At 52.4% G+C, this 27,074-nt stretch overlaps 1 protein-coding gene across 4 annotated transcripts in view; it reads right to left on the minus strand.

Moving 5' to 3' along the window:
* The window catches only part of Septin8 (septin 8), a 28,768-nt gene extending 4,045 nt beyond the window's left edge, over positions 1–24,723 (minus strand). Inside the window, exons 1-10 of one of the 4 annotated variants that reach the window (XM_052197303.1) lie at positions 24,438–24,720; positions 12,329–12,449; positions 10,553–10,748; positions 10,022–10,208; positions 9,055–9,216; positions 8,493–8,589; positions 7,911–8,079; positions 7,605–7,737; positions 7,303–7,493; positions 1,621–4,665 (exon numbers count right to left, since the gene is read on the minus strand). In XM_052197303.1, coding sequence (XP_052053263.1) covers positions 4,662–4,665; positions 7,303–7,493; positions 7,605–7,737; positions 7,911–8,079; positions 8,493–8,589; positions 9,055–9,216; positions 10,022–10,208; positions 10,553–10,748; positions 12,329–12,449; positions 24,438–24,467 — 1,290 coding nt within the window. In that variant the 5' untranslated portion in view covers positions 24,468–24,720 and the 3' untranslated portion in view covers positions 1,621–4,661. The other 3 variants (XM_052197302.1, XM_052197301.1, XM_052197300.1) reach the window with 3 other exon arrangements.
* Between the last annotated feature and the right edge of the window lie 2,351 nt (positions 24,724–27,074).

Below are 27,074 nucleotides of genomic sequence, written 5' to 3' on the forward strand. Positions count from 1 at the left end.
TGACCTCAAATCTAAAATCCTCCTGCTTCAGCCTTTGAAGTACAGGGGTCAAGGGTTCATGGCATTACATCTGACTGTTGGTGGGTTTCTATAAAAATGCTTTTCAGTGCTGTTGGAGACCTACTTCCCAGTAATGGAACCCTGTGCATCTCTCACTAGAGTCATATATACCTGAAACCCTTGGATCTTGTCAATAGCCATCTACCAGGTAGGTCCTGGGGATAAGAGTAAGGAGCTGGCAGCTGCCAGGTACCCGGCATTCAGACATTTCCAGGAATGTAGAGCAAGCAGGCAAGGTAGACTTGCTGTCTGGCATCTTGCTGCTGCATCCAGAAGACAACATATGGGGGTGGACACTGTGTGGCTGGGATTGCACCAGTGTGGGTAGCCTGTGGCATTGGGTGTCTGCTACATAGCATGTCAGCCTGTGATCCAGGTGACTCTAGCTGTAACCTGTCCCCAAGCTGATCTTATTCTCAAGCAGAAGGCAGTGCTGAGAGCCCCGTACCAGAGCAAGGACATGGCCTGCTGCTGTGAATGTCTACAAATGAAATAACTCTTTGCTTTATTGTGTCTTTTCAAGACAGGCTTTCTTTCTCTAGGTAGTCCTGGCTGTCTTAGAACTAGCTCTGTAGATCAGGCTGGCCTCACACTCAAAGAGATCCCCCTGCCTCTACCTACTGAGTGCTGGAATCAAAGGCATGTGCCGCTACCACCTGGCTACCGAGGAAAATGATTCTTGTTGCGCAGCTAACACTTCCAATGCTAACATACCACTGTGAATTGTCAGAAGACCAAGACTGTATCAGGGGCTGGGGTCTGTTCTCCTTGCTTCTTAGTTTTTGATGACTAACTCATCTCACTCCAACAAATGGAAATGCCCTATAATTGGTTAATATAAAGACAATCCACTTTCCTTCTGTCTCCACTTGCAAGGCCCAGGGGCTAGTGAAGAAGCCGGGCCATAGGAGATGGAGATGTGAGACAGCCCAGACATAGCATGATCTTTCCACAAAACCATCGCAGGCCCACAGCCTACACCATCACACCATATTTTAACAATGAGCGCATTTCCATTCTTGCCCCATGATCCTACTGGGATGCCAAACTTTAGGTCAGGAATTAAGGCACAGGCAATATTCAGATCCCAAGCTCTTCCCATTGCTTCCTGTGCTGCCTTAGGTCATTATGAAACCTCTCTGGAGCTCCCCCTATAAAATAGGGGCAGCAACAGTATTTAAGCATAGGATGGTGAGGCTTACAGATGTTAGAGCACGTCATTACAAGAGCTGAGGACACATTAGTGAGCTATCTCAAGCCAAGTTTCCTCAATAAAGCTGTAAACTTCTCAGGGGCAATGTATGCCCTGTCCCAGTCTTGGACCTTATAACTCAAGAGCCACAGAGGAGCCTGCAATTTCTCTTTCCTGTGATTGCTCCAGCCCACAAGCATTCACAGGTCCCTGCAGCAGGATTCACTAGGAAGTGGAATTCTTGCAGGTCTGCCTCCACAAAGGTCACAGCGGAAGTAGGCTGCATACGGCCACAGCTACAGGATATTAATAGGCTCAAGAAACTCGAAGCAGAAAAGCTACTGCCCAAAAATGACACCATAAAAAACTCAAAATAAATGCAAAATTTAATGAAAACAAATGAGTACAACGTGTATGGAAAGGAACAGAAACAAGTCCACGGATGGAGGCGTAAACAGATTAACAGCTGGAGTGGTTTTAGAAATGCATGGTAACGTAACAGACAAGCAAGCTGGCCGTCCTGGGTCTCTTACCCAGTGTGAGCCCCAAACAAGGAGAGTCTACACAAACACACAGGAACATATGCAGGGTCAGTCTGCAGTCACAGGTGCCAGAATTCATGCCACTCAGCAAAAGGGAGAATACACATCCTGGTTGGCCCAGGATGTATCTGCTTGGTGACTGTTGACTTGGCTTTCTTTTCTTAGTGCTGGGGAGAGAACTTGGTCCCCAATTATACTAGACACATTCTCTTGCCATGAGTCACATGACCAGCATATATATATATATATATATATATATATGTAATAGGTATATATACATACATACACATATATGTATATATAAATGTGTGTGTGTTTGTATGTGTGTGTGTGTGGTGTATGTATTTAATTTTGACATAGGGTCTTGCAAAGTGGCTCACTATGGCCTTGAACTTTTGATTCTCCTGCCTCAGCCTACTGAGTGCCTGAGGAGCTGACAGGATTATCAACAGCATCTTTTCCCTCTCAAAAGTACAGGTTGACCATAACTCACACAAAACAAAATGACCGAAGGAAGACATAATGGTAGATGTCAATGGGACCCTACGGCAGTCCTCCTGAAGCCAACAGGTGACGGGAAAAACAGGCGTGAACCCCAGCTGTGATTGGGGCACATGCCTCAAGGGGCAAGCTTCATAGTTTTCTTGCATGACAAAGATTAATTAACCTCCGCTAAAGAAAGATAACAAAACTCCACACAGGGGAAGAGCTTGCCACAGCCGATGGGATCCATCCAGGGGGACCTTAAACCCTAGAAAATGCAAGTCAGGTTTCCCTAGGGACGCTGGCAAGCTTTAGACCAAAGGTGGGCACGGCAAGCAACCTTCCAGTGCCCCCATGTTTGGTGAGCAGCAGGGAGGGGCTGGGGGTAGAATGTGCTGGCCTCGGAGTTCTCTGCATGGACTATGAGCTTGCAATCCTGTTTTTCATACAACCAGTGGGCCCGCTGGCTCAGCCTGGTCTCTGGAATAGATTGGCTAGGAGAGGCTGCTCTGAAGGTCAGGCTTTGGCCTAAGTGAATACATACACAGCTTCCCTAAGAGGAGCCACTGGCCTGCAGTTCACCTCTGCCTCAGATACTAAAGTCCAGCATCAGTTCTGCCCGCCATGACCAGAGGCAGACTAGCTAGGAAGCTCCAGAAGTTTCCAGGGCCCCCGAACCTAACCTCATATTCTTAAAACTGTCTTTGTAAGTAGTTCAAGTGTCCAGCCCTGTGGCCAGAATCCACCCTGGCTCATGGGGGATCTTCTTCCTCACAGCATCAACAACCTTACTCTCCTACTGTGAGACACCTCTCACGGGTACAGTTGGCCTGTGGGGAGTTGTGCCTCAAAGAACTCACAACCACCTTCTGCCTCCAGCTCATTCTGAATGAACCACCATATCAGAAGAAGCCAGACTGGTCCTGGGAGACATGAGGCAAGCCTGGCAGTGGTGGGAGGGAGATGGGGGTCAAAACCTGAAAACAGCTCAATTCAGTGTAGCCCCCTCTGGTTCTCAGCGAGGGGCCCACTGGGTGATGAGCTCTTCAGAATGAAGTGTATCTTCTTGGACTGGGGAGGGCGCAGAGCCCAGGCTGGTGCTGCACTGATACTAAGTACATCAGTCTTCATCCCCATTTTCAACCCTGAGGCTTGCAAACCACCAGGAGCAGAACAAAATGGCTGCTAGCACTTTTCTCATTTTCATTTTGTTTCTGAGACAGGGTCTCAAATAGACCAAGCTGGCCCCACGTCACCGTGTAATTGAGGCCGGCCTCTGGCATCCTACCTCCCAAGCGCTGCCAGGACAGGACTGTACTGTCACCTGGTGTGCACTGGGAAGTGCAGCTGGAGGGGACAGTCTTAGTCTCCAGCGTGTCACCTTTCTTCTCTCTCCTTCCCTCTCAGATTGTCCTAATACTTCAGACACCTTTATTTCCCTGCCCTGTGACTCGGCCAGGAAAGAAGTAACAATGACCTTGACGTGACAGCCTTCTCCCCACTGAGCACACTAGTTGGGAGCAGGTGGCTGTTGTGGAGTCGAACACTGAACATGCATGTACTTGGTCCCTGTCACAAGTAGCACCTCTAGGGCAGAGACAAGGGTGTGGGTGGGGCTGCTGTTCCATTTACATTCACAGTAAAAACGCAGGACGTGGTCTCGTTCCGACCCACTTCTGTCCATAAAGAAGTCCCAAACACTGGCAGAATAGGAACTTTATTTCCTACTTCTCCCTATATATTATAGGGGTGCTTTCTATGTAAGAAGGTTTAGAGATCTTTTTAGTTTAAAAAAAAAAATCAGGGAATCTGTGTTACTTATGAAAATAATGAGAAGATATTATTTGTCTCTTTATATTGGTGCCAAAATAAAAATTTAGAAATGTTGAAAAAGTTATTGAAATTAAGCTCTAGGTTAGAAAATTTAAAATAAAGAGGAACCAGGCGAGTTCTGCAGCATGTATCTACCAGACCGCAGGCCACGCCCAGGGCAGGCACCACATGAGTCGCAGGCTTGCCGATGAACTATTAGGCCTGCATCACTGGCTGGGGCCATCACCAGAGCGGCACATGACTGCTCAGTCAAGGAATAGTGACACTGTAAATGGAAGACCAGCCACCGGCTCTGGAAAAAATAAACCTCGTCAGTTTTGGATTCCAGCATTCATGGCTTTGACGCATTTGCATAGAGGAGGGTAGCTGACCGGGCCCAGGCAGCCTGAAGGCCAGCAGGTGGGGACAAGGCAGGGCTGTAAACACGGAGTCGGTACCGGCTCCCAGTCCATCCTCACACCATGTTATGGGAGAAGGGCCACAAGGTGTAACTCAAGCAGTTTAACATGAAAGCCTAAAGTCCGCTCTTGACATGTAAGTCTGTGCGTGCTTTAACTGAAAAATAAAAACAAAACAAAACAAAACAAAACAGACACATTAAAAGATACGCAGACCAAATCAAACAGAAGCAAAAGACAGCACTGGGCACTGGGAAAGAGCAGTCAGTGTGGCATCTGTGATGAGCAAGGGAACTCGCTTCAGTGTGTGGCGTCCCGGGCTGAGGGTCAAAATCTGATTGGGAAGTAATTTCGCAAAAATTGATTAAAATTTAAAGAATGAGTACAAACCAACCAAAGCCAGTTAACTAAATGGCCATGAAAAGCATCCACGCCCCGAATGCCTGGCCCTCCCTATCCCAGGGAGCCCTAAACCCCGAACCCCAACTCTAGCTCCACAGGTACAGGTGCCTGCGAAGAGGCCTGGGCTACCACACCCACCTGACCTTGGGCTTCTCTCAGTTCTTATTTGGGGATGCTGGCTGCCCACCTCTGCTTTCACAAGGTAGCCTGAATCAAGCAGGCGGGGAGCAGGGCAAAGTCATCCGCGTGTACAGACTCTGTCCTCTGTTCCCTCAAGAAAGAGGTGCATCTCTGAGCTGCCAGATTGACGCCCAATGGTTGCACCTCAACTTCCACACTCATGGGACCAGGGCTGGGAGCAACTGTAAAATTCTCCTGAGGAGAGCCGGGCCTGGGGTCCTTTCTGGGGACAGGGGAGCCGCCAGGCATCCGGATGGGCAAGACTACAAAAAGGGGGAATGCTTGTCCCAAAGTGGGTAGCAAACCTTGGGAACCCCATGTACATCTAGTCCTGAGTGCTTTGTCTGCTCTGGGAGAAGTGAAAGTGGCGGGGGGAGGGGAGAAGGAGGAAGGAGGGAAGAGAAGGAAGAAAGGGGAGAGGAGGGAAGAGAAGAGGAGGGGAGGGGAGGGGAGGGAAGAGGAGGGGAGGGGAGGGGAGGGGAGGAGGGGAGGGGAGGGGAGGGGAGGGGAGGGGAGGGGAGGGGAGGGGAGGGGAGGGGAGGGGAGGGGAGGGGAGGGGAGAGGAGAGGAGAGGAGAGGAGAGGAGAGGAGAGGAGAGGAGGAGGAGAGGAGAGGAGAGAAGATGCTTGTGCATCAGGGAATTCCACCCCGGAGTGAGGCAGGACCTGAGAGAGTCCATGCACGAAGATATCCCAGGGCCACAGCTAACAAGCCACTGTGTGGCCCTGACTACTAGAGTCCTCTGACCCAAGAATGGAAGGCCAGGGTGCGCGCATCCTTAAACAATACAGGGGAGACGGGAGCCCAGGAATGAGGGTGCGCACGGATGGGCCTGCCTGCTTATTTTACAGACTGGCAAGAAAACAATGAGACCAAAACAGGCCGAGGTCCAGGGAAACTGAGGCAGATGGGGACACCATGGTTATGATGTGGCCTGAGTCTCTGAATAAAGGAGACTGGGAGACTGAGAGCCACTGGAGACAGACAGCAGACTCCAGATAAGGACCCGGGAAAGTGCTGTGCAGAACGCCAACACGGCTACGGATGTAGGTGAGCGGTAGAGAACTTGACTGGCATGTGTGAGGCCCTGGGTTCAATCAGCAGAACCACAAAAACAAACAAACAATAGCTTTAAAAAAAAGGCAAAGAAAAGAAGGCAGCAGAGGCTAGTCAGGGCAAGCAAAGAAGGCACTAAGGGAGAGTGACTAGGAGTCCTTCTGTCTGTCTGGTAAGCTGAGTCCTGTCTGTCTGGTAAGCTGCCATCCCGGGGAAAAGCCTCCTCCCTTGCCACCTGCCACTCTATAAGAATTGTTCCATTCCCTACAAGAGGGCAGCCCTGCTCCCTGGACAGCCCTGGAGCTCTGCCAGGAAGCGCCATGTTCTGAGCCCTGCAGCCCTTCCAAAGGAGCTGTGTAGAGAGGACAGTGGTGGGACCATGTCGACATGAGTCCCTGTTGTCATGGGTCACCACCCACCAGCCTCAGAGGCCAAGGGGCACGTGCCATGGCCACTCAAGCAGAAGCACGGGGTCTGTTGGAATTTGGCAAGAAATGAGGACAGTCCCACACGCGTCCCTCTCCAGGCCTGACAGTCTCGCCCAGCCTCCCATAGCTACACCCACTTGACTTCCCTGCCAGTCACTGCCCACGTGGCCCAGCCTCCTTCACTACTAACTGCAGCAGTGAAGAGGCCCCAGATGCTGAGGATGCTGTGGAAGAACGGGGAGGAGAGAGCGCAAAGACAGGGTAAGCATGGGGTTGGATGGAAAATGGGCAGCTGTGAGACAGAGATCCAGGGAGAGACAGCAAGACACTAGTGCAAGAGCAAGATGGAGGGGGAGCAGTGAGTGTGAGGCTGGGGGTGACGGTGAGTGTGAGGCTGGGGGTGAGCAGTGAGTGTGAGGCTGGGGTGAGCAGTGAGTGTGAGGCTGGGGGTGACAGTGAGTGTGAGGCTGGGGGTGACAGTGTGAGGCTGGGGGTGAGCAGTGAGCGTGAGGCTGGGGGTGACAGTGAGTGTGAGGCTGGGGGTGACAGTGAGTGTGAGGCTGAGGGTGACAGTGAGTGTGAGGCTGAGGGTGACAGTGAGTGTGAGGCTGACGGTGACAGTGAGTGTGAGGCTGACGGTGACAGTGAGCGAGAGGGACAGAGGAGTGGAGAGAAGTGTGACTAAGCCCAGGGGTAGGGCGCCAGCCCAGGGAGGAGATAGCACTTACTTCTTCTTGTCCTTGTCCTTCCTCAGAGGCTGCTGTGAAGTGGCATGTAAGGCCTGTGACTGTAGGGCCTCCATGGCCGCCTTCCGGCAGTTGAAGGCATTCGTCTCCTCTTCTAGCTCCCTGCGCTTCTCCTCTACCTTGCGCTTCTCCTCCTGGTGGATTCGCTTCAGGTGCTCAAACTTCTCATGGAGCTGGGGGGAAAGGGAGGCACCTGGGTGTGGGTAAGGCAGGGTCCACCCCCACCCCAGCCAGCCTGCCCCCCACATCCCCTCCCCTCAGCCCTGCCCCAGGCTGACACACACCTCCCGTTCCTTCTCCTTCAACTCAAGCTCTGTCTCCTTCACTTTGTTGACAAACATCTGTCTCATCTCTTCCTCCTTCCTCTGCAGCTCGCTCAGGAACTCCTTCCTCTTTGCCTCATACGTCTCTTGGAGGCTGCAGAGACCCAAAGGAGAGACCAGAGGTAGAACTGAGGCAGTTGGAGCAGTCAGGGAGATGCAGGGGCAAGAGGACTCAGGGCTCCCACCAGCCTCCGCCTGCAGGCTCACAGGCCTGGGACAGCAAGTGTTAGTGTGACAAGAGTGGACTGAGGCAGCGCGGGCTGTCACCTGAAGGGCTGGCTGTCACCGTCGCTGTCCTGGAAGCCCATCTCCTCCAACTTGCAGCGCCGGTAGAGCTCGTAGTGCCGACTGTGCGTCTGCTCGCGCAGGTCCTCCATGTTCACCCGGATCAGCATCTCCCGCAACTTCACGAAGTCACAGTGATTCTCATTCTCCACTAGAAGCAGGGGCGGGACGCGTGAGATGGGAGTGCATGCGAGCGAGCAGGGGTGGGGGGCAGCAGGGCAGGGGTACCGGTGCCCTGGTGGCTCCAAAGCATCAGGAGATTAGGAGGCAGGCGTGCAGATGGTAAGACGTGGGATGGTAAGACAGGGGGGCCTTGGTGGTTCCACAGAGCAGAGCAAACATAAAGATGGCTGTGGGAAGAACAGACAATGGCTCCGCGGCACAAGGCAGGCATGGAGATGGACAGAGGAACAGCACATGAGTGGCCGGGTGCCTCAGGGAGCTCGCAGAGCGAGGTGGCCATGCAGGTGGGCAGAGGGATGGCAGGGCAGTGGTTAGCGACTTCAGCTTGCAGGACAGGACACTGAGCCAAGGCCCGGGAGGCTGCACTTGCCCGACACTCACCCTGCACCACACCCCAGGGGTACTGTCGAGCCCGAACCAGCTTGTTCCCCACCTTCACCTCCTCTGTGCTGCCCACCACGGCAAAGGGCAGGTGTGCCTGAAAAGGGCCCAGTTATGTATGTGTGAGCACCGCGCTGGAGCCAGGGACAGACTCCCTTAGCACCCCCCCCCGACCCCCACCTGCGCTCTAGGGAGGGCCTAGCGGCCTTTTACAAGGCTCTGGGCTCAGAGGCTGACTTCCCGCATCTTTCAGAGAACAGAGAACTGGGTATGCCCGTGTGGGGGGGGTGCTCTCCTCAGGGACAAGAGAACTCTCTGACAAAGACCATAAGCCTGGTTCCTTCCAGATTCCCAACCCCCGGCCATGCATCTCCTCGCCCCTTCATGAAACACAGTCCCACGCAGAGTCCAGAGTCGGACTCGAGACACTCAGATCTAGGGGACCCTTAGTGCAGACCCAGTAAACAAGTCCTCTAATGCCGTGCCCACAGGCTCCCTGGGAAGGATGTGCTGGAGATGATTAGATTGGCTCCCGAGCCCAGAGGCCCCGCCCCCCACTCACGTTCATGACCGCATTGATCTCGGCAACAGCCTCGTCGTCGGTGGGAAACTGGTAGATCTGGACGCCATTGCTGACCAGCTCACCCATGATCTTGATCTTGAACTTGTGGAGCTCGCTCTTGGAGATGGTGTCAGCCTTGGCAATGATGGGGATTATGTTCACCTGTGAAGGCCGGGGGACGGGGCGGCAGGCTGGTTGGTTTTTTTAAGTCATGGTCACCCGCTGTCCACAAGCAATAGGAGCAGCAAACCAGGAAGACAGCTGCCCCCAATGAGCCGCAGCCACCTGTGGCCACTGTGATGGCCGGAACTGTGACAACTGTGATGTTTCTAAAGGTCAACCTGGGCATACTTGACTCAGACCCAGGATGCTCTGGAGGTTGTCAGTGGCCTGGGCCCTGACAGAAACAGTAGTGGTGACCAAGCTACCGGCTGAGCAGGTACGGTGACGCAGGAGCAGCAGCTGTGGAAAGGGCTTAAACTCTCCCAGGCCAAGGTTACCCCATTTTTCATGGTGATAATTAACCCCTAGGATGGAAAGGCAGTCACAGGGCTGAGAGATCACCAAGAGGGGCACTTGTCCTCCAGGACCCCAACTTTCCTTGACCTCCCCTGAAATTGCACTCTGCCCTCATTCACAATCTGATTCTGAGTCATCATTCTCCTCTCCTGGTGAGCTCAGAAGAGAGCCAAGGAGAAGCCATGTCAGAAAGCAAAGAGGCTGAGATGGAACGGGACACTGAGCAGAGGTCAGCAGCGGAGACAGTCGTTTCACAAGGAACAAGGCTCCAAAGGAGAAGGAGAGAGCTTACTTAGGGCCAGCCCGGAGCAGGACTCTGAAAAGTTCAATGACAGCCACAGAAAGCCAAGCCTCCGGAGAGGACCAAGCCGACCACAGCAGAGCCAAGTGCAGCCACCATCTTCCAGAGGACGATGGTGGAGGTCAGGTGACAAGGAGCGCTACGTACCTTGCTATCTAGTTTCTTCATGGTCACCAGATCCAGGGACTTCAGGGAGTGCCCGGTGGGTGTGATAAAGTAGAGGCAGACGTGGATCCTCGTGTCGTGGTAGTCAAAGAGGGAACGGCGGATCTTCAACTCCTCCTGTAGATAGCTTTCAAACTGCGCGTCGATGTAGTCAACTATGGGCCTGTAACTACAGACAGCTTCATCACCTGGGAGGCAGACACTGGCTACAGCGAGAGCAGCCCAGAGCCCACGCCAGGCTGTTCCCGCTCTCTTCCCCGGGAACAGCTTTGCCCTGTGAGGTACAGAAGGCTGGAGGACCCCGTCTCCTACAGCCTCCCAGAGGAAGAACATGTCTGCTAACGGCCCAAGGCCTCAGCCCTTCCCCAGCAGCCTTTCTAGGTAAGCTTAGGGCTATATGGAGCAGCTTGAAGCGTGAGGTACTTGAGAAGTGTTAGGTCAGGGGTCAGCCAGCACTGAGGAGGCTGGGTGGGGCCCGCCCTTCCCGCCCTTCCCGCCCTTCCCGCCTCTTGCCTGTCATCCTTGTTGATCTGATCCCCAAAGCCCACGGCATCCACGATGGTCAGTTTGAGATGAACGTTACTCTCTTGGAGGTCATAGGTCTGAGGCCGCAGGCGCACACACTCTTCATGGTGGCTAGCTTCTTCTGTCTCAAAGGTCGTGTTGAAGAGTGTATTCATTAGCGTGGACTTGCCGATCCCGGTTTCCCCTGGTGCGGGGGAACAGCAGGAAGAGAGGTGAATACTCAGGCTAGAACAGGGCTATCTCCAGCTGGCAACTAGGTGAGGCGGACTCTAAGACCCTTAGCTCCTGGATGAGAAGGGAAAGCCTTCCCACTCCTCAGCGCCCATCCTCGGTGGTCTCTGGTAGGTATTCAGTTGTAGAGTACTTGCCTGACATGTATAAGGCCCTGGGGTTCCATCCCAGCACGTCCCCCATCTCCCCCCAAAAATACCAGGTCTGTAAGATGGCTCAGAGGGTAAAGACCTTTGCTGCCAGGCCTGATAACTCAAGTTTGATCCAGGAACCCACATGACAGGAAGAGAGAAGCGACTGCTCAACCTCCCCTGTCATGGGCTCCTCAAATAAAATGTGTTTAAAAAAAATAGAAGGGGGAGAAGGAAGGAAAGGAGAGACAAAAACAATATTCAGAAGAAAAGTCACAAAGGAAGCCTTTGGTGTAAGACATAGCTGTGCAGGGCATGTGACATTTCCCCAGGGAGATTCCACTATATGCTGGCTTCAAAGGGACCTAGTCACAAAACATACAGCCTGAACCATCATCCTTCTTAGGCCAAGGCAGTCCACAGGAACAGGACCGGAAACCATCAGTTGCTGGTGCCTGTAGCCTGGGCAGCCTCAGGCCCAAATGGTCTCCCTCCTGAAGGATACCTTGCAGGGCCCTTGTGCCATGGACACGCAGAGCCCCGCTCCCACCCCATCTGGTTGTGTTAGAGTGTATTAGAGATGTACTCTGTGACCTGGTGTCAGAGCAGGGTCTGTCTGGCGCACTGCTGTATCCTTGCTGCATGGTAAGAAGGAGACATTCTTTAAAGATTTATTTTTATTTATGTGTGCATGTGTCATTACCTATGGAAGCGAGAAAGAGCTGTCAGGTTTCTTGGACCTTGAGCTATAAGCAGTCGTGAGCCACCTGACGTCGGGGCTAGGAACAGATGTCCAGTCCTCAGAAAGCAGCAAGGGCTCTTAACCACTGGCTCATCTCTGCAGCCTTGTGATTTTTTTTAAAATTTGTTTACTTTTTATTAATATTTACTTTATGTGCATGCACAGATATGTGCACCACATGCATGCCTGCTACGGTGGATCCCCTGGAACTGGAGTTAAAGACAGGTGTGAGGTGCCATATAGGTACTGGGGATTGAACCTGGGTTCTCTAGAGGAGCAGCTAGTGCTCTTAACCACTGAGCCGTCTCTCCAGCTGATTGGTTTTTTTGTTTTTTTAAAGAAATGAATTAACTAGTGACTGTGACTCTCTAATGGTAAACTCCCATTTTTAGTGTTTAGACAGCACTTTCATGGGCTCACTTCTGTTTCCTCTTTGAGGCAACTCTGAGTCAGATCTTGGATCTAATCCCATTCTTGACCCTGGAAGAGGCAAAACTAAAGCCTGGACCCAAGAACCCTCCTGCTTGGGAATCCCGGGGCCCCGGCCCCTGCCCTGGCCCCGGCTCCAGTCCCAGCCCCAGCCTGATAGGTGGCCAGCACAGCAGAGCACCACAGGCTCCAAGAAGTCTCACCCACCTCCTGCCTGGCCAGGCCACTTACCCACACAGAGAATGTTGAAGCTGAACCCCTGAGTGACTGACTTGCTGACCAGCTGGTCGGGGAGGCTGTCGAACCCAACATGGCCGCCCAGGGACAGGCTCCGGGGCTCAGGCTCTGCGTTCTGCCAAGAAAAGCACAGCAAGACAGTGAGCCCCCGGGAAAAGATGTGCCTGTGTGAGGCTAGCCCTGACCCCGTACCTGTGCTCCTGGTACAGCCCAGGACACATCTTGAAGGCACCAGGACTCCAATTCCATGCCACATTCCCACAGAGGGACCCCTGAGATCCCCCACTAGACACACACACACACACACACACACACACACTTTGGAGACAGGGTGGCCTTGAACTTGCTGTCCCATTGTCTGGTCTCCAAAGGGTCCAGAAGATAAGCATGTACCACCACACCCAGCTCCCTGGTCTTTTTCATTAAAAAGGAACTCATGTAGCCCAAGATAGCCTTGAATTCGCCACATAGCCAAGAATGGCCTTCAGCTTTCAATTTCTGCTTTTGCCACCTGCTGCTGATGTTACAGGCATGCACCTCATGTCTGCTTGATGGGGTCCCAAGGCTTTGTGCATGTTAGGTAAGCACTCTGCCTGTTGAGCTAGATCCCAGCCATCCTCTGGATCTTAAAAAGCCCAGAGGCCCAGGTTGGAAAGTATATTCCAGCAGGTGGGCCTGAGGAAGGTGGGAATGTTGCCACTCCCTCACAGGCCCTGCTTTCCCAGCCCCTCCTAATTGATCACATCAGAGGGCTCTCCTGTCAGGCTGAGCTGGTGATCCCTGCAGCTGCTTTCCACCGCCCAGGTATCCAACAGAGTTCCTGCAGGGACCTGGCTAGCAGAACCAGGACTCCTAAGGACGGAGCCAGAACTGGGGCTCAAGCAGTCTTCTGCTTCAGTGGTGGACTCTGGAGACATCAGGCTCCGGGGTCTCCAACGTTACCAAAGCTGGACTGTTTAAAAAGAAGATTCTGGGAGAGAACGTGGAGGCCTGATCTCAGCAGAGATGTGGGCAGTACGCCCTAGGAGCACAGGATTTGGTCTGAACCACTACTAAGAGAAATGATGAGCCCCGAAGACAGAGTCATGGCTAGACTCACCTATGTGGACACTTCCTCTGGCTCCCCGGGAGCGGTAGTCAATGTCACCCTGAGAACAGGTTCCCAGCCCACATAGCTCCATGTTGGGGAGAACCATGCCTCTTTCTTTCTCAGGGCCTATGCCCTAACCACCACCGGGGACAGGCCACAGGGATTCAGTCTCCCATGTCCACAGCCCCAGAGTGGAGCTCTCAAACACTGTCAGAGCAACCCTTGTGTAAATGTGGGCACAGCACAGTTGGCAAAGGAGTGAGGGGCAGGCAGACAGGAGGGCCTGTGGCTCCTGCTACCCAAGAGCCTCCTCAGCATCTGGACACCCATCCTCTGCAGCCACAGCCTCCATCTACCCACAGTTCCCTTGGGGCTGCATATGGAACCTGATAAAGGGCCACGAGGCAGCTTTCTGTCCTTGGTGCCCACATCAGAAACAACATGGATACATTGGACCCTTCCACCGACCCTTTTGCCTGGCATTAAGATCTTCCCACCAGGCTCAACTCCAGCCCACTGGTTACTTTCTTTTTCTTTTTTTCTTTTTTTTCTTTTTTTTTTTTTGGATTTGTTTTTTGGGGGTCAGGGTTTCTCTGTGTAGCCCTGGCTGTCCTGGAATTCACTCTGTAGACTAGGCTGGCCTCGAACTTAGAAATCCACCTGCCTCTGCCTCCCAAGTGCTGGGATTACAGGTGTGCGCCACCACGGCCCGGCTTCTAATTTATTTATTTTATGTATATGAACACTGTAGCTGTCTTCAGACACCAGAAGAGGGCATCAGGTCCCATTACAGATGGTCATGAGCCACCATGTGGTTGCTGGGATTTGAAATCAGGACCTCAGGAAGAGCAGTCAATGCTCTTAACTGCTGAGCCATCTCTCCAGCCCCCACTGGTTACTAAATCCCTTCATTTGTGTGTGTGAGGGAGGGGTGAGGGTGAGGAGGGTGTTCGGTTTTGTTCTGAGACAGGCTCAGGCTGGTTTTGAACTTGCTGTGCCAAGAATGACTCTGAACTTCTAATTCTCTTGCGTCCATCTCCCAAGACTGAGATCACAGGCACTTGCTGCCGTGCCTAGTTTTATACGGTGCTGGAGATCAATCCTGGGGCTTCGTGCATGCTAGGTGAGCACACTGCCGGCCAAGCCGTGCCTAGGCTCCCCCTTCTTTGCGTTCATTTCATCCATTCATTTCTCTACACACTTTCTTATTTACGGATCCATTTATTGGGTGTGGGTCTCGAACATGCTACAAAGCCCCTCTAGGTGAACAAGGCAGCTTGTCACTTTCTCCTTCCACCTTTTGGATTCCAGGGACTAAAGTTAGGTCAGCAGCCTTGACGCAAGGCAAGCACCAGTTACCCATTGGCTTCCCTGAACTCCTGGGCTTTGGGGGTGGAGATAGGGTCTCTTTCTCTGTCTTTTTTGTTTTGTTTTGTTTTGTTTTTTGTTTTTCGGTTTCTCTGTGTAAATCACTCTGTAGACCAGGCTGGCCTCGGAACTCAGAAATCCTCCTGCCTCTGCCTCCCAAGTGCTGGGATCACAGGTGTGCGCCACCACGCCCGGCTCCACCTCTGTCTCCCTGCTGGCCCCACAGAGCACAGCAGCCCATCCCAGACAGTGGTCCTGTTTCCTGGCACCAGTCCTTAACACTTCATGCATCCTGGTTGGCCCCCTTTTCTGGGGAAGCCATATTCCCCCCACTTCCCCCACTTGCTGGCCATGGCGTCACCGCTCATTTTTAAGTTCATGGACACCATGTTCAACTCCTGCCTCTCTCGCAAAGGTGCCGCCTGTCCGCCACACATAGGACTTCGTCATTCAGTCTGCCTTCCTGCTTGTGGCAGCCTGCGGATCCAAGGCAGGACAGAACAGTCTGAAGCTTATTTTTAGGTGAGAATAAAAATCTCTAACATTGAAGGCGTGCTGTGCTCACCGAGAAGGCTGCGTATTTATTCATGCTCTCGTTCCAAGAGTGACACAATCAGGATGCAATCCAACATCCTGTAATCTGCAGCCAAACTGACCAAGTCAGCTGTGTCTGGAACACACACACACACACACACACACACACTCCTCAGCAGAAGACTTGAAAGAGAGAGAAAGAGAGAGGAAGTGGAGAGAGAGGAGAGAGAGGGAGAGGAAGAGAAGGAGGGGAAGAGAGAGAAGGAAGGAGAGAGGAGGAGAGAGGGAGAGGGGGAGAGGGAGAGAGGGAGAAAGAGAGGAGAGAGAGAGCATCAGCCAGCCTATGCGTCACTCCCCCAGCTTTCTTACAAGTCTGGGCTCCAGGGGCTAAAGCAGCAGGAGGACCACAGAAGCCCACCCGCTGAGGCTTCAGCAGCTTTGCCTGACCTTCCCTCAGACAACAAGGCTCTCTGTGGAAGGTGTAGAGGACGAGGAGAAGCTCACCCCCAAGTTATTGCCAAAGCTACACCGTGTCCTCCCGGGGACCATTAAGGACCAGAGTGGGTGTCACCTCTGGTGCACCTATGTAGAGAGAGACAATGGCCACTGCTCTGACAGGGACGGTGTCCCTCTCTGTTCTTAGGAAACTGATGTGACCTTCTGGCTTTACTGAGGGACGACTCTCACTAATGCTGGCTTTCCTGATCACACATTTGGCATCAATAATGACTCATGACCCAAAATGTCCTACTTACTGCAAAGTGTCACCCTCCCCTCAGATGTTCGCTAGCCTGAGCAGTCATAGCACAGCAAAAACTAGTAACAGCCAAGGTGTCCCCTACATGATGTGGTGACCAGGACTCAGATAGAATATCAGATCTCCTGCTGGGTGAGGACAGCCCTGCCATTTGGTGGCAGCCAATCAGCATGATGCAGCAAAGGCTCCGGGAGGCCTTTGCGAACATCTGGGGAGCTAGCTGTTAGTCTCCACGAGCAAAGAGCAAAGCACGCACAGGGACAGGAGAGGGTGGGGAGACTCCGGAAACGTCAAGAAGGGGGAAGAAGGCCATTGAGTTTACAGGCTCAGCGAAGAATGGCGGTCACCAGCCACCATTCAGAACCTCTGTGCATGAACTAAACCAAAAGTGCTACGGTCTCTCACTTACTAGTTCCCACCCTGGGCGGCACTAACCAGCCCTCAGCCAATGCACTCTGCTTCTGCTGCACATGGAAGGCTCCTAATCCATCCCAGTCCGTCACCAGTGGACGCATCTGCTGTATGGCAGGCACTGGGACAGTGACAAGGTGAGGCACGACATCCTTGATCCCGGACTTGTTCTAAACTCAAGTGCCACAGAGGCCAGAGAAGCACCATCAATGCCAAAGAGAGAGGATCAATGCTGATGATAGCCACAGTTACGGCTAATGCAAGTTCGGAAATATACAGCTTCCACCGTTCTCCACACAGCAGCTCAATGAGGCTGGCTGCAGGGTGGGCTCCACTGTACAGAGGAGACAGACCACTGGGGCCCTGTCTATGAGACAGCCACATACAGGAGGTAACATGATCGGGAAACTCACACTTCTGGCTGCATTACTCTGGTTGAAAGATGGCAAATTCCAGAAAGAGATGGAAATGGCAGAGCCCATGTTCAAATGTCGCCCAGAGGTGCCACAGACCTGGGATTGCGGTCAGCTGTGAGAATACAGCAGTGGGAAGGCCATGGCAACACACACATGCAACCCCAGTGTCAGGGAGGCTAAGGCAGAAGGATCAGGAGTTCAAAGTTTGCCTGAGCCGCATAGAGAGAGCCTGTCTCAAAACACAAACAAGCCAGGTGCTGGTGGCTCATGCCTTTAATCCCAGCATTCAGAAGGCAGAGTCAGTAAATTGGAGCTCTGTAAATTGAGAACAGCCTGGTCTACAAAGTGAGTTCCAGGACAGCCAGGGCTATACAGAGAAACCCTGTCTGAAAACAACAACAACAAAATCTACAAACAAGTCAGCTTTGGTGTCACACGCTAGTGGCAAATGCTGAAGAGGCTATGGCAGAAGGATCCCAGTTTCAAGGCTAGCCTGGATTACCAAGGACTATGGACGGAGCTCAGTGGTAGAGCACTTTCCTAACAACGGTAAGGTCCCAGTTTCTATCCTTAGTGCCTCGCTCAGACCAAGCCAAGTGAAACAAGAAGAAAGATGTGAACTTTAAGTATAAACTAGGGACGTGCTACACACCTATGATCTCAGCACTGAGATGCGCAGGAGAATCGGAAATTCAAGGCTATCCTTAGGTACTCAGCAAGCTTGAGGGAGCATGGATTATGCGAGATCCTGTCTCAAAAAGGAAGGTGTGAAAAGGAAAAAGGAAATAAAGCCAAAAGAGAAAAAGAGAATACGGGGGCCGACAGAGGGTTTGGCATTTTGGAGAACGTATCTGGACCAAAGACATTACCGTCTGGCAGAGAGATCTGGGGAAATGATGTGTCCACTCTGTTCTGGGGCCACGGAGGCATGCGTGACTCTTCCATGAGGACAAGCCTTCAGGTTGGCAGGCCCTAGACAGTGTCGGATCTTGCTGACTCTGACCCCTTTCATATCTAGCAGCCTAGGGTGGCCACTAGGGGCTCCAAATGTTTTCAAAGAGCCCCCTGGACAGAGAGAGTTGGCATCCTGGAGACCTGCACACAATAGGATCTGCACATGGCCGAGATCGCCTCTTTAATCACTAATAATCACTAACGAGCTCTTGGATCCTGAGCAAAGCCCAGGGTTTCTACATCATCCTTTCTTTGGCACATCAGAGAAGGCAACCAAACGAAGAAAGTGCAATCTTTCATGCCTGGCCATCTAGAACAAAGCAGAGGGCCTTGTTTATTACACAGCCCAGTGGGTAACTGGGACATCTTTATCCTGGTCCGGAACTGCTCTTTCTGAACCCTGGGGATCAGCCCTAACTGACAGACATGAGGAACTGCCTGTTTTTACTAAGAATCAAGGTGGCACTTAAGGAGAAACCGGGTCCCACAGCTTGCCCCCACATACCAACAGACTACGTTCAGAGACTGGGAATCTGCTGAAGTACCCACACCAATAAGACTGGCGAAGCTGCAGAGGAATAAAGAAGCCCAGACAAACGCTGGTGATGGGGAGGGAATCAAAGCAGACACCCAATCTAAGAAATGCAGTTCCTGCGTCCTGGATGCCGAGCGACTCCCTCACGCCAGGTCTTCCACACGCCTCTCGAGTGCTGTGGTCTCTGAACACATCTGTTCCCTGGCTCCCTCCACCATCTTACGGTTTAAAATTCAGAACGGTCTACCCTCTTGTTCGTCTCAAGGCATCCTCGGGCACACCCTGCCAGTTAGACAGGAAGCCCACTCCTCAGGAATCGCTGTACCACTGGGAGCCTTCTCCACCCATGTTCCTGGCACCAAGTGGCTTCAGCTACTCCCAAGCAGTCTAAGCCTTAAAAATAGCCAGAGCAGAGGCCTCAGGCCAGAACTGTGGTGTTAAGCACAACTGTCCTTGAGTCCTAGAGGAATCCTAGGAATGTTCCCAGGAAAGGCTTAGGCTCTGCTCCCAGGATTCCAAGCAGGCCTCTAAACCCAGGTCAGAGGTCACGGGAAATAACTAAAAGGTTGTATGGGAGAGAGCAAAGCCAAAGAAGCTGTCATTCTGGGCCTGAGGAGAACAGAAGCAGGGACACTTGTCCTCCTCAATCCAGAGGACACCTGGGCGGCAGCGGCTCTTCTCTACTGAACAGAAGGCCTGGGAGGAAGACTCAAACCCAGACCAACCTTCACAGTGCCACCATGGTGCCCACATGGCTAACAGTGGGCAGGGCTGCTGGACTGGCAGTCACATTCCCTGGGCTGATCATTCCCCATTCTCCTGTAGAAAGACCAGGCTCTCCCTGGCCCAATACTTGGCCCTGTGCTGCTCTGTTCAGGACACTTTCTCGTCTTCCTACAGCCAGGCTGTAGCCCATCAACTAGAGATGGTTTGATTGACACATCTTCCAAAATCAGGTTTCCCAGAAACAAGAGTGGAGTTCCTGAGCCCATGCCTGTGCCCACCACCGAGGCCTGGGACACAGACACATTCTTAGGCTTTGATGTGTTGCTGGAGGAGAAGAAAATGTCCGACTGCACATATGGGGCTCTGTGCTGCAGAAGGCACAGCACCTCCAGTTTTCCACTTGACTAGGGCCTGACTCTAGGGGCAGCTACCGCTGTTTGCCAGTGAGCTCAGCCACAAGTGGTCCAACCATTCAAAGAAGGAGGCAGCGTTTCCTTGTGAATGAAACACCAGCCTTAGAAGGAGGAATGTGGGTTCCAAAATCTCCCTGCCTTGTTTACCACCACAGAATGAATGATGGTGCTGGTGGGTTCCAGAGGGGTGGCCTTGCACCAACATGGCCAGAGGCAGCTATGGAGACACAGTTATGCATCTCTGCTATTCATTCACCCCAACAGCAGACAAGGGGTCGTCTTTGTCCCTGAGGGGAATTCTGGGTCCGTTCCACAGTTCCCCTAAAGCCCAGGTTCCCAGTGGCCCACAGCCAGAAGGTTCCTCTGAGAACAGCTGGAGAACATGACCAGAGATGGACACTCCCTCTGATTCTGTCCCTCTAACTTGGCTCATAAAGCCTATGATGTACCTGGAAACTTCTCATCCTAAGACTACCCAATTCAAGGCAAGCAAACTAGGCGACTGTAGTTATTGCCAAGAATCTCCCGACCCTGTCCTCTGCTGCCTCCTCCCAACCAGACTTCCTCACAAGCCCTGTGAGGATGCACACAACCCCTACAGAAGTCAACAGAGTATCCCAGCTCCCAGTAGAGCATTCTGACTGTCGTAGACATCCCACTCTTCAAGCAGATATGTATCCCCCCCCCCCACCAGCCAGCTCCACATCTGGTTATCCACAAAGCTAGTGCATTGTAAGATGTGGCTTGGGGGTAGGGGGGTCCAGAAACCCTAAAGGCAGCAGGAAGCAGGAAGCTGGAGAGGCCCTGAGACACCTGGAGACCAGCTGGTCCTTGCTTCTTTGCTCCGGGGCATGGCCCCAAGGGATCTGGGCTTCAGTCATAAAGACATCCGGGAGTTACTGTCCCAAACACAGACCACTCCCTAGTTCATCCTAGAGCTGGAAAGTCAGTCACTTCAAGGAACCCTCAGGTGGGCGCTAGTATTTGGGTATTGGGCCCCTCGTTGAAGAACCAGCAACCACAATCTGCTTCTTCACCCAATCTTAGCCTGCTGACATCAGAAAGACAATGAGCACAAAACTTCCATCGCCCATCCAAAGCTTTTGGCCAAGCCCTGAGTTCTCCTCCTTTGCTTAGCCTCCCTGGCTCTGTGGTCAGTCTCTTGCCATGGCCTTTCTGCCTTTCCCAAACAGTCCACAGTTGGATGCTGCCTTGGGTTATTAATCCCTCGCCAGACTCATAGCTCTGAGCCATTCCAGAAGGTCCCAACAGGGTTGTTCCTTAGTTTGTTAGGTAGGGAAGGGAGGAAGAAGCAACCCTACCTCCTGGAGAAAGGTATGGAGCTGAGGCTTTACCTGTGGCATTCACATGTGACCCCTCAATGCTAGGCACTGGGAGCTACACAGACAGCTTTTTCTCAGTTATCATTTCTGCCCAGAATGGCTCGCAAGGTCATTTTCACAGGATAGGGAGATCCCAGGGGACTGGGCCCTTGTGCCACACAGGGGTGAGAAGTCCGTTTCCTGCATCTAGCTTCAGGACAAAATAGGCACTCCCTGGATAGCATGCTTTTTGGGGAAGTGTCAAGATTACAGGGTGACAACGGATGTAACAGATGGTGCTGAGGATAAAGTGGAGATGGGGGGCGAGGCAGCGACTGGCTGGGAAGAATGCCAAGTATGAGGCTGTTGCACGTTTCTTCCCTCTCCCCCGAACATCCTCACTTTGCCCGGGACCTACAGGGTCCCTCACCTAGGAGTCTGAACCTTGTTCCATTAGATGCAGACAGGTCAGGGTTGGAGGAGAGTGAGCCTCAGAGTCAGAGTCTAAGAAGAGAGGGACCCCAAAAGTGTGCCAGGAGATGACAGAACCTACTGAGAGCTGACCCCCACATACATATACAACAGCCATCAACCTAAGCCTCTGAGCTAACCGAAGGCTGAGCAGGACCCAGTTAGAAGTCAGAGATGTGGGCCAGCAAGATGGCACCTGCTGTCAAACGTGACAGCCAAAACTCAATTTCCAGAACCCATATGATGGAAGACTTGAAAGATGACTTCCGACCTCCACATGCACACCATCACACAAGCACACCCACATAAACACATACTCAGATACACAGAACAAATAAATAAAATATAATCCAGGCCTATGGTATATACACCATGCTGGTAAGGGTAATTCAAAACACCAACACACTGTCAGGCATGGTTATGCATGCCTTTAGTCCCAGCACTTGGAAGATAGAAGTAGGTGGATCTCTGTGAGTTCAAGGCTAGCCTTGTCTACATGGTGGGTTCCAGGACAGCCAAGACTCTGTAGAGAGACCCCAACTCAGAAACAACGAAAACAAAAAATATGAACACACCTCCATCTCAAAGTACATTGCTGTGCGAGTTAATTTTTGTTTTTGGGGGGGTTTTTTGGGTTTTTTTTTGGATTTGGTTTTTTTTTTTTTTTCAAGACAGGGTTTCTGTGTGTAGCCCTGGATGTCCTGGAACACACTCTGCAGACCAGGCTGGTCTTGAACTCAGAAATCCGCCTGCCTCTGCCTCCCAGAGTGCTGGGATTATAGGCGTGCGCCACCGCCGCCCGGCAGTGCGAGTTCATTTTAAATTCTAAGCAGCTCTAGTGGTTGAACCCAGGGCTTCCTACACAAGTGAGCTCTCCACCCCAAGCGCCAGCCCAAGCCCTTCTGTGTGCTCTTGCAGACTCCAGACTAAGACAGTTTGCAGGCTATCTGAGGCCTGTCTAACCACCTTTACACAAGCCAGAGGGGCAGAGGATACCTGCCCAACGTGCCACCAAACCCTGCAGCTGGCGAAATATCCGGGGTGTCTCCAATAAGCCCAAAACTATAGTTAACCTTCAAAAAACTCTTTAAGGAATCAGTATGGCAAGATAAGGGAGGAAATTACCTTCCCTGGATGATAAGGAAAGGAAGATAGAGACCAGACTTCTAAATTCAAGCCAAACTCCACCCAACATCTCCACCCAAATTCAATTCCATCAGAGTCCTCCCAGGAGGCTGGTGGCCCTGGGCGCAGTGGGTGGGGAAGGCGTCCATCCCTCTGCATAGCCATCATATTAAGCAAGGCCCCATGATTCCAGCATTAGCTGAACTTTGAGTCCCCACTCTGGCTTTGGCTCACTATGGGGATAAGAAGACTTCCCACAGAAATGATCCAAAAGCAAACAGAGGCAAGGCCTTCCCAAGCCCCAGCTATACAATGTAGACGCTCAGCTGGCCCTCTGAGGATACCTCTGGCCACCGTGCGGCCAAGGCAAACGTATTTTCTGCAGCCATCTCATACGCAGCTGGGTATTTACTGAGTCCTTATCATGTCCTGACACTATCCACACAACTCTATGAAGGAGATACGCTTTTCTCTTCCTGTGTAGATGAGAACACGGAGGGTTAAACAGCTTGCCAGAGGTCCCATGACCAACAAGTGGTATCTCTAGGAATCCTCTCAGGCCACTGACGCTGGCTGCTTTACACATACTCTCATCTGGGCAAGATCAACTGTTAGACAAACCTCTGACCTCAGTACAAAACTGACTTAACCTTCTGGTCAGCTAAGCACAGAAAACACAGCGCTCAGACAGACAGACACACACACACACACACACACGCACACACATGTACATACACACACCTTTGGTCTCCACCCACTAGGCAGGTTTTATAAGGACTGTTTTCCTGCAGTACATTAAATTCCATTTTACAGCCACGGGAGTGAAACAGACCTTGGTTTGGCCCAGGCTCTGCATCTGTTCTCCATGTAGTCAAACTTATTTAACAAGACACACAGCCCCCCCCCCCAAAGGGGCATAGAACACATTAGTCTACACATTATGAAACTGAGAGCTCCTGCTTTGTTATGCATATTCGCAAAGACCAACAAATGTATTTTCAGATTAAGGAAGAAATTTGCATATATAAATTCAGATGACAGTATTTATAGCAAAATTACATAAGTCCTGGCTCCCTTATTTAGCCCCAGAACCAATTCGTTATCGGTCACACATTCAGAATTCTCCCTCCCTCCAACAGCCCTAAGCCCTCCTCCACCTCCTCCCTCCCTTACCCTCCTCCCCTTCCAGTCGACCAGGGCCTCACATGCTGGCAAGAGGACACAGCTTCCTTCACCGTCACAGCCTAGCCTCCCAGACACACCCAAATCCAGCCTTAGACACCGAGAGTACAGACAACCCCCAAAAGGCCTCCCTCCGCATGCTATGGCCTGGCTCAAGTCCACAGACACCTCTCTTAGGACCACCAAGGGACGTCAGCCCAGAGAGGCAGACCCAGACTGGGGCCCAAACAAACACTCAATGGTTTGGATCTGGAATCACTTTAGCTCCTGGGAATGGCTGCCGCAGAGCCAGAGCCTACCACTGAGGCCCTGGACCTGTCTGGAGTCTCACCCAGGATCCAGGTTCCTGGGAAGGCAGTGGAGGAGATGAGCAGCGGGCCTGGGTTCTTCTGACCCAAAGTCTACAACTCCCTTGAGCTCTTTCGGGAATGTGTGCGCGTGTGTGCTGGGGAAAGAAAAATCTCTGGATCCCTGGGGCTCCATCCACACTCTTTGCATCCAGATAACAGCACCTGCGCAGCAAAGGCAAGTTCCCAGAGGTGCAGGGACACCCTGGGAGACAAGAGTCGGGGGCGTCCGGGATCCTCCCCTCTGGACACGAGTCTGTCTTCACACCTGCCCTGATCAGCCCAGATCTTGGCTTCTTCCTATGAAAGAAGCTCAAAACTGCGCGAAGACCAATACTCTGAGACACCCTCCCGGGGTTGGCACCTAGGTCCCGGGGTTCGAGGCCCCGCCGCGCAGTGCTGACAGCCCGCCTCGCGCCCCCTCCCGTGTCCCTGTGCGCCGCAGGCCTCACCGAGACGTGTTCCAAGTCGGTGGCCGCCATGGCGAGCTGCGCACCGGGCGGGCGGGTTGCGGAGAGCGCCGGGGCCGCGGCAGGGACAAGCCGGCTGCGGGACGCGCTCCGCCCGGGCGGCTGCGGCTGAATGGATCCAATATGGCCACTTCCTGGAAACTCCCCTTGGCGGCGGCGGCGGGAGAAGCCGCGGAGCCGGCCCCGCCCCCGCCCGCGGGACCGGCCTCCCTACCCGGCTCGGCCCCAGCGCAGCGCGCTCCCCGCGGCTGGGACCGACCGGGGGTCTCCGCGGCTCGGCGGGAGGTACTAGCTGCGGGTGCTGCTGGGACTTGTAGTCTGAGAGGTGGGGGGGGGGGCGAACTGCCACGTCTTGGGGACCCGGGCCGCTCTCCGAGGCCTGCTGCGTGTCCCTGGAAAGCTGGATTAGTGCACAGCACAGAGGGGTGCTACGTGTGCCCTGAGAGTTCTGTCTCCAAGCTGACTGTCCCTACTAGAACCTGCAAACCGCACTGGGATCATCGATCCAAGGGTTCCTGAGCTGCAGATCCAAGAGAGACCCCTCAGCTTCTTCTGCCTGTGCTATAGGTCCCACCTGATGCTCTAAACTGGAGCTAGGGCGGGAACCCTGGGCTGGACCGGTGCATCCTGCCAGGCAGCCTTTGGCTCCTTGCGCAATGGTGAACCGGAGAAAGATGCACAGTTTGGGAAACGGAGCTTGACCATCTACGTAGCATACTGCTAGTGATCCTCACCCTTCTTGTCCCACGAGTTTGGAGTTATGTTACACAGAGAGGACCTCGGTTCTCACAGCATTCACATCTTCGACAACCATATCCTGGGCACAAGTAGCACCCCTCTGTGCTATGCACCAATCCAGCTTCCCAATGATAACTCAAAAACCCACAAACTTCTCCATAATCTTCAGTGACCACGATATCCAGCTTGTCCCGTCTTCCTTTCTCTCTGTTCTCCCTGATAGTAAGGCAAACTTTGCTTCTGTCCCTCCGTTACCCACGAGTATGCACCCGACCCCCACCATCTTCTTGAGAAACAACCCTATCCTCCCACGCAGTGGAAAGGTATGCCTGCTGCAGGAGGTATCTGGAGACCACATCTGGACTTGGAACTCCCCGTGCTGTGGTGCTGTGGACCACTTCCTGTCCCCTCCAGAGTTTCAGTACCAATCACCATCCCCACCCCAGCACACTTCTGAAGGGACTTTTCCTCCCTTTCTTTACAATCCATATCTCGTCTCCAACGTACCCATCTGAAGTACCTTGGAGTACCTAGTATTTTTATTTTGTTAGATGCTCCACCATGCTGTTGTTCCTTGTACATTTCTCTGACAAAAAAAAAAACGCGGCCCCTCGCAGCTCATTTGGTAGCCTGCTGGAAGCCCTGAGTTCTGTCAGATGCGAGGGGCACATTTATAATCCTAATATAATGGAACTTAGAGGCAGGTCAATTCAGAGTTCAAGGTCATCCTCCACTATAAAACAAATTCGAGGTCAGCCTGAGGTAGAAAAGACTGTCTCAAAAAACTAAAAACAAAAACAAAAAAAGTGAAACAAAACAACCACCTTCCAGACAAAAAAATAAACAAACAAAAACCTGGGGGAGTCACAGCTCAGTGGTTAGAGTAGAGAGGTGGGTCAATGGCAAACTTTCCTGTCTGAACCATACCCCCCACACTGGGCTTCTTAACCTTACCTATGAAAGCTACACTTCTGATTGTAGCCATCCATGGGCCAGCAAGATGGCTCAGTGGGTAAAGTTGCTTGCCACCAAATCTGATGGCCTGAGTTCAATCCCTGGGGTCAACATAATGGAGAGAACTGGGTCCCTCAAGTTGTTCTCTGAAAATGAGGAAAATTAAGCAAGGGGCTTTAAATTGTGATTGAAATCTATTGTTCATTAGTGTCCTTAACCTCTGACCCTGGGGAGCGCATGCAGAGTTGAGGATTTCATTTGAAACAGTCGCTGCAAGGTAACATGCAAGAAGTTTCTCCTTGCTACTTTCTTTCTCTTTGCTCCTTCTCCTTCTCCTTTCTTTCTCACTCCTCCTTGGCCTTAAACTACCTTTGAAGTGGCCTTTAGTTTATTTCCACTTGAGCATTATTTCAAAACATCCACTTAGTTTGGTGTGGTGGCACTCACCTTTAATCCCAGCCAGCCAGATCCTGTCTCAAAACAAAAGGAGGAAAGGATGGAGAGACAGCTCAGCAGTCTTCTAGAAGACCCATATTTGGTTTCCAATATCCAAATCGTGGGGAAGCTTACAACAGCGTGTAACTCCAGATCCAGGGGTGTCCATTGCCTCTGGCTTCCTTGGGCACACCCTGGGGAGACTGGTGACTTCCCTCTCTTGAGAAAACTCTCCTAGGAAAACTTTCTCCTCATCTCGCCTCCGATTGATTCTCATGTTGTACGTGTTACTCTGTCCACGCAGCTGTGGGTTTGCACTTCTGAAGGAGTAAGGATTGACTGTGGGGACTGAAAGGTGAGTAGACCTATCTTTTCACATGCAGCAAAGGATTTTCTATAGCAGTATTCCATGTGGTCCTTATGTACACCCAGGGATACAGCTAGGGCAGACTGGTCCCAAAGTCACATGACTAAAGTCTCCGGAGTCCGGGA

Source organism: Apodemus sylvaticus, chromosome 10, assembly GCF_947179515.1.
Source record: "Apodemus sylvaticus chromosome 10, mApoSyl1.1, whole genome shotgun sequence".
Lineage (NCBI taxonomy): Eukaryota > Metazoa > Chordata > Mammalia > Rodentia > Muridae > Apodemus > Apodemus sylvaticus.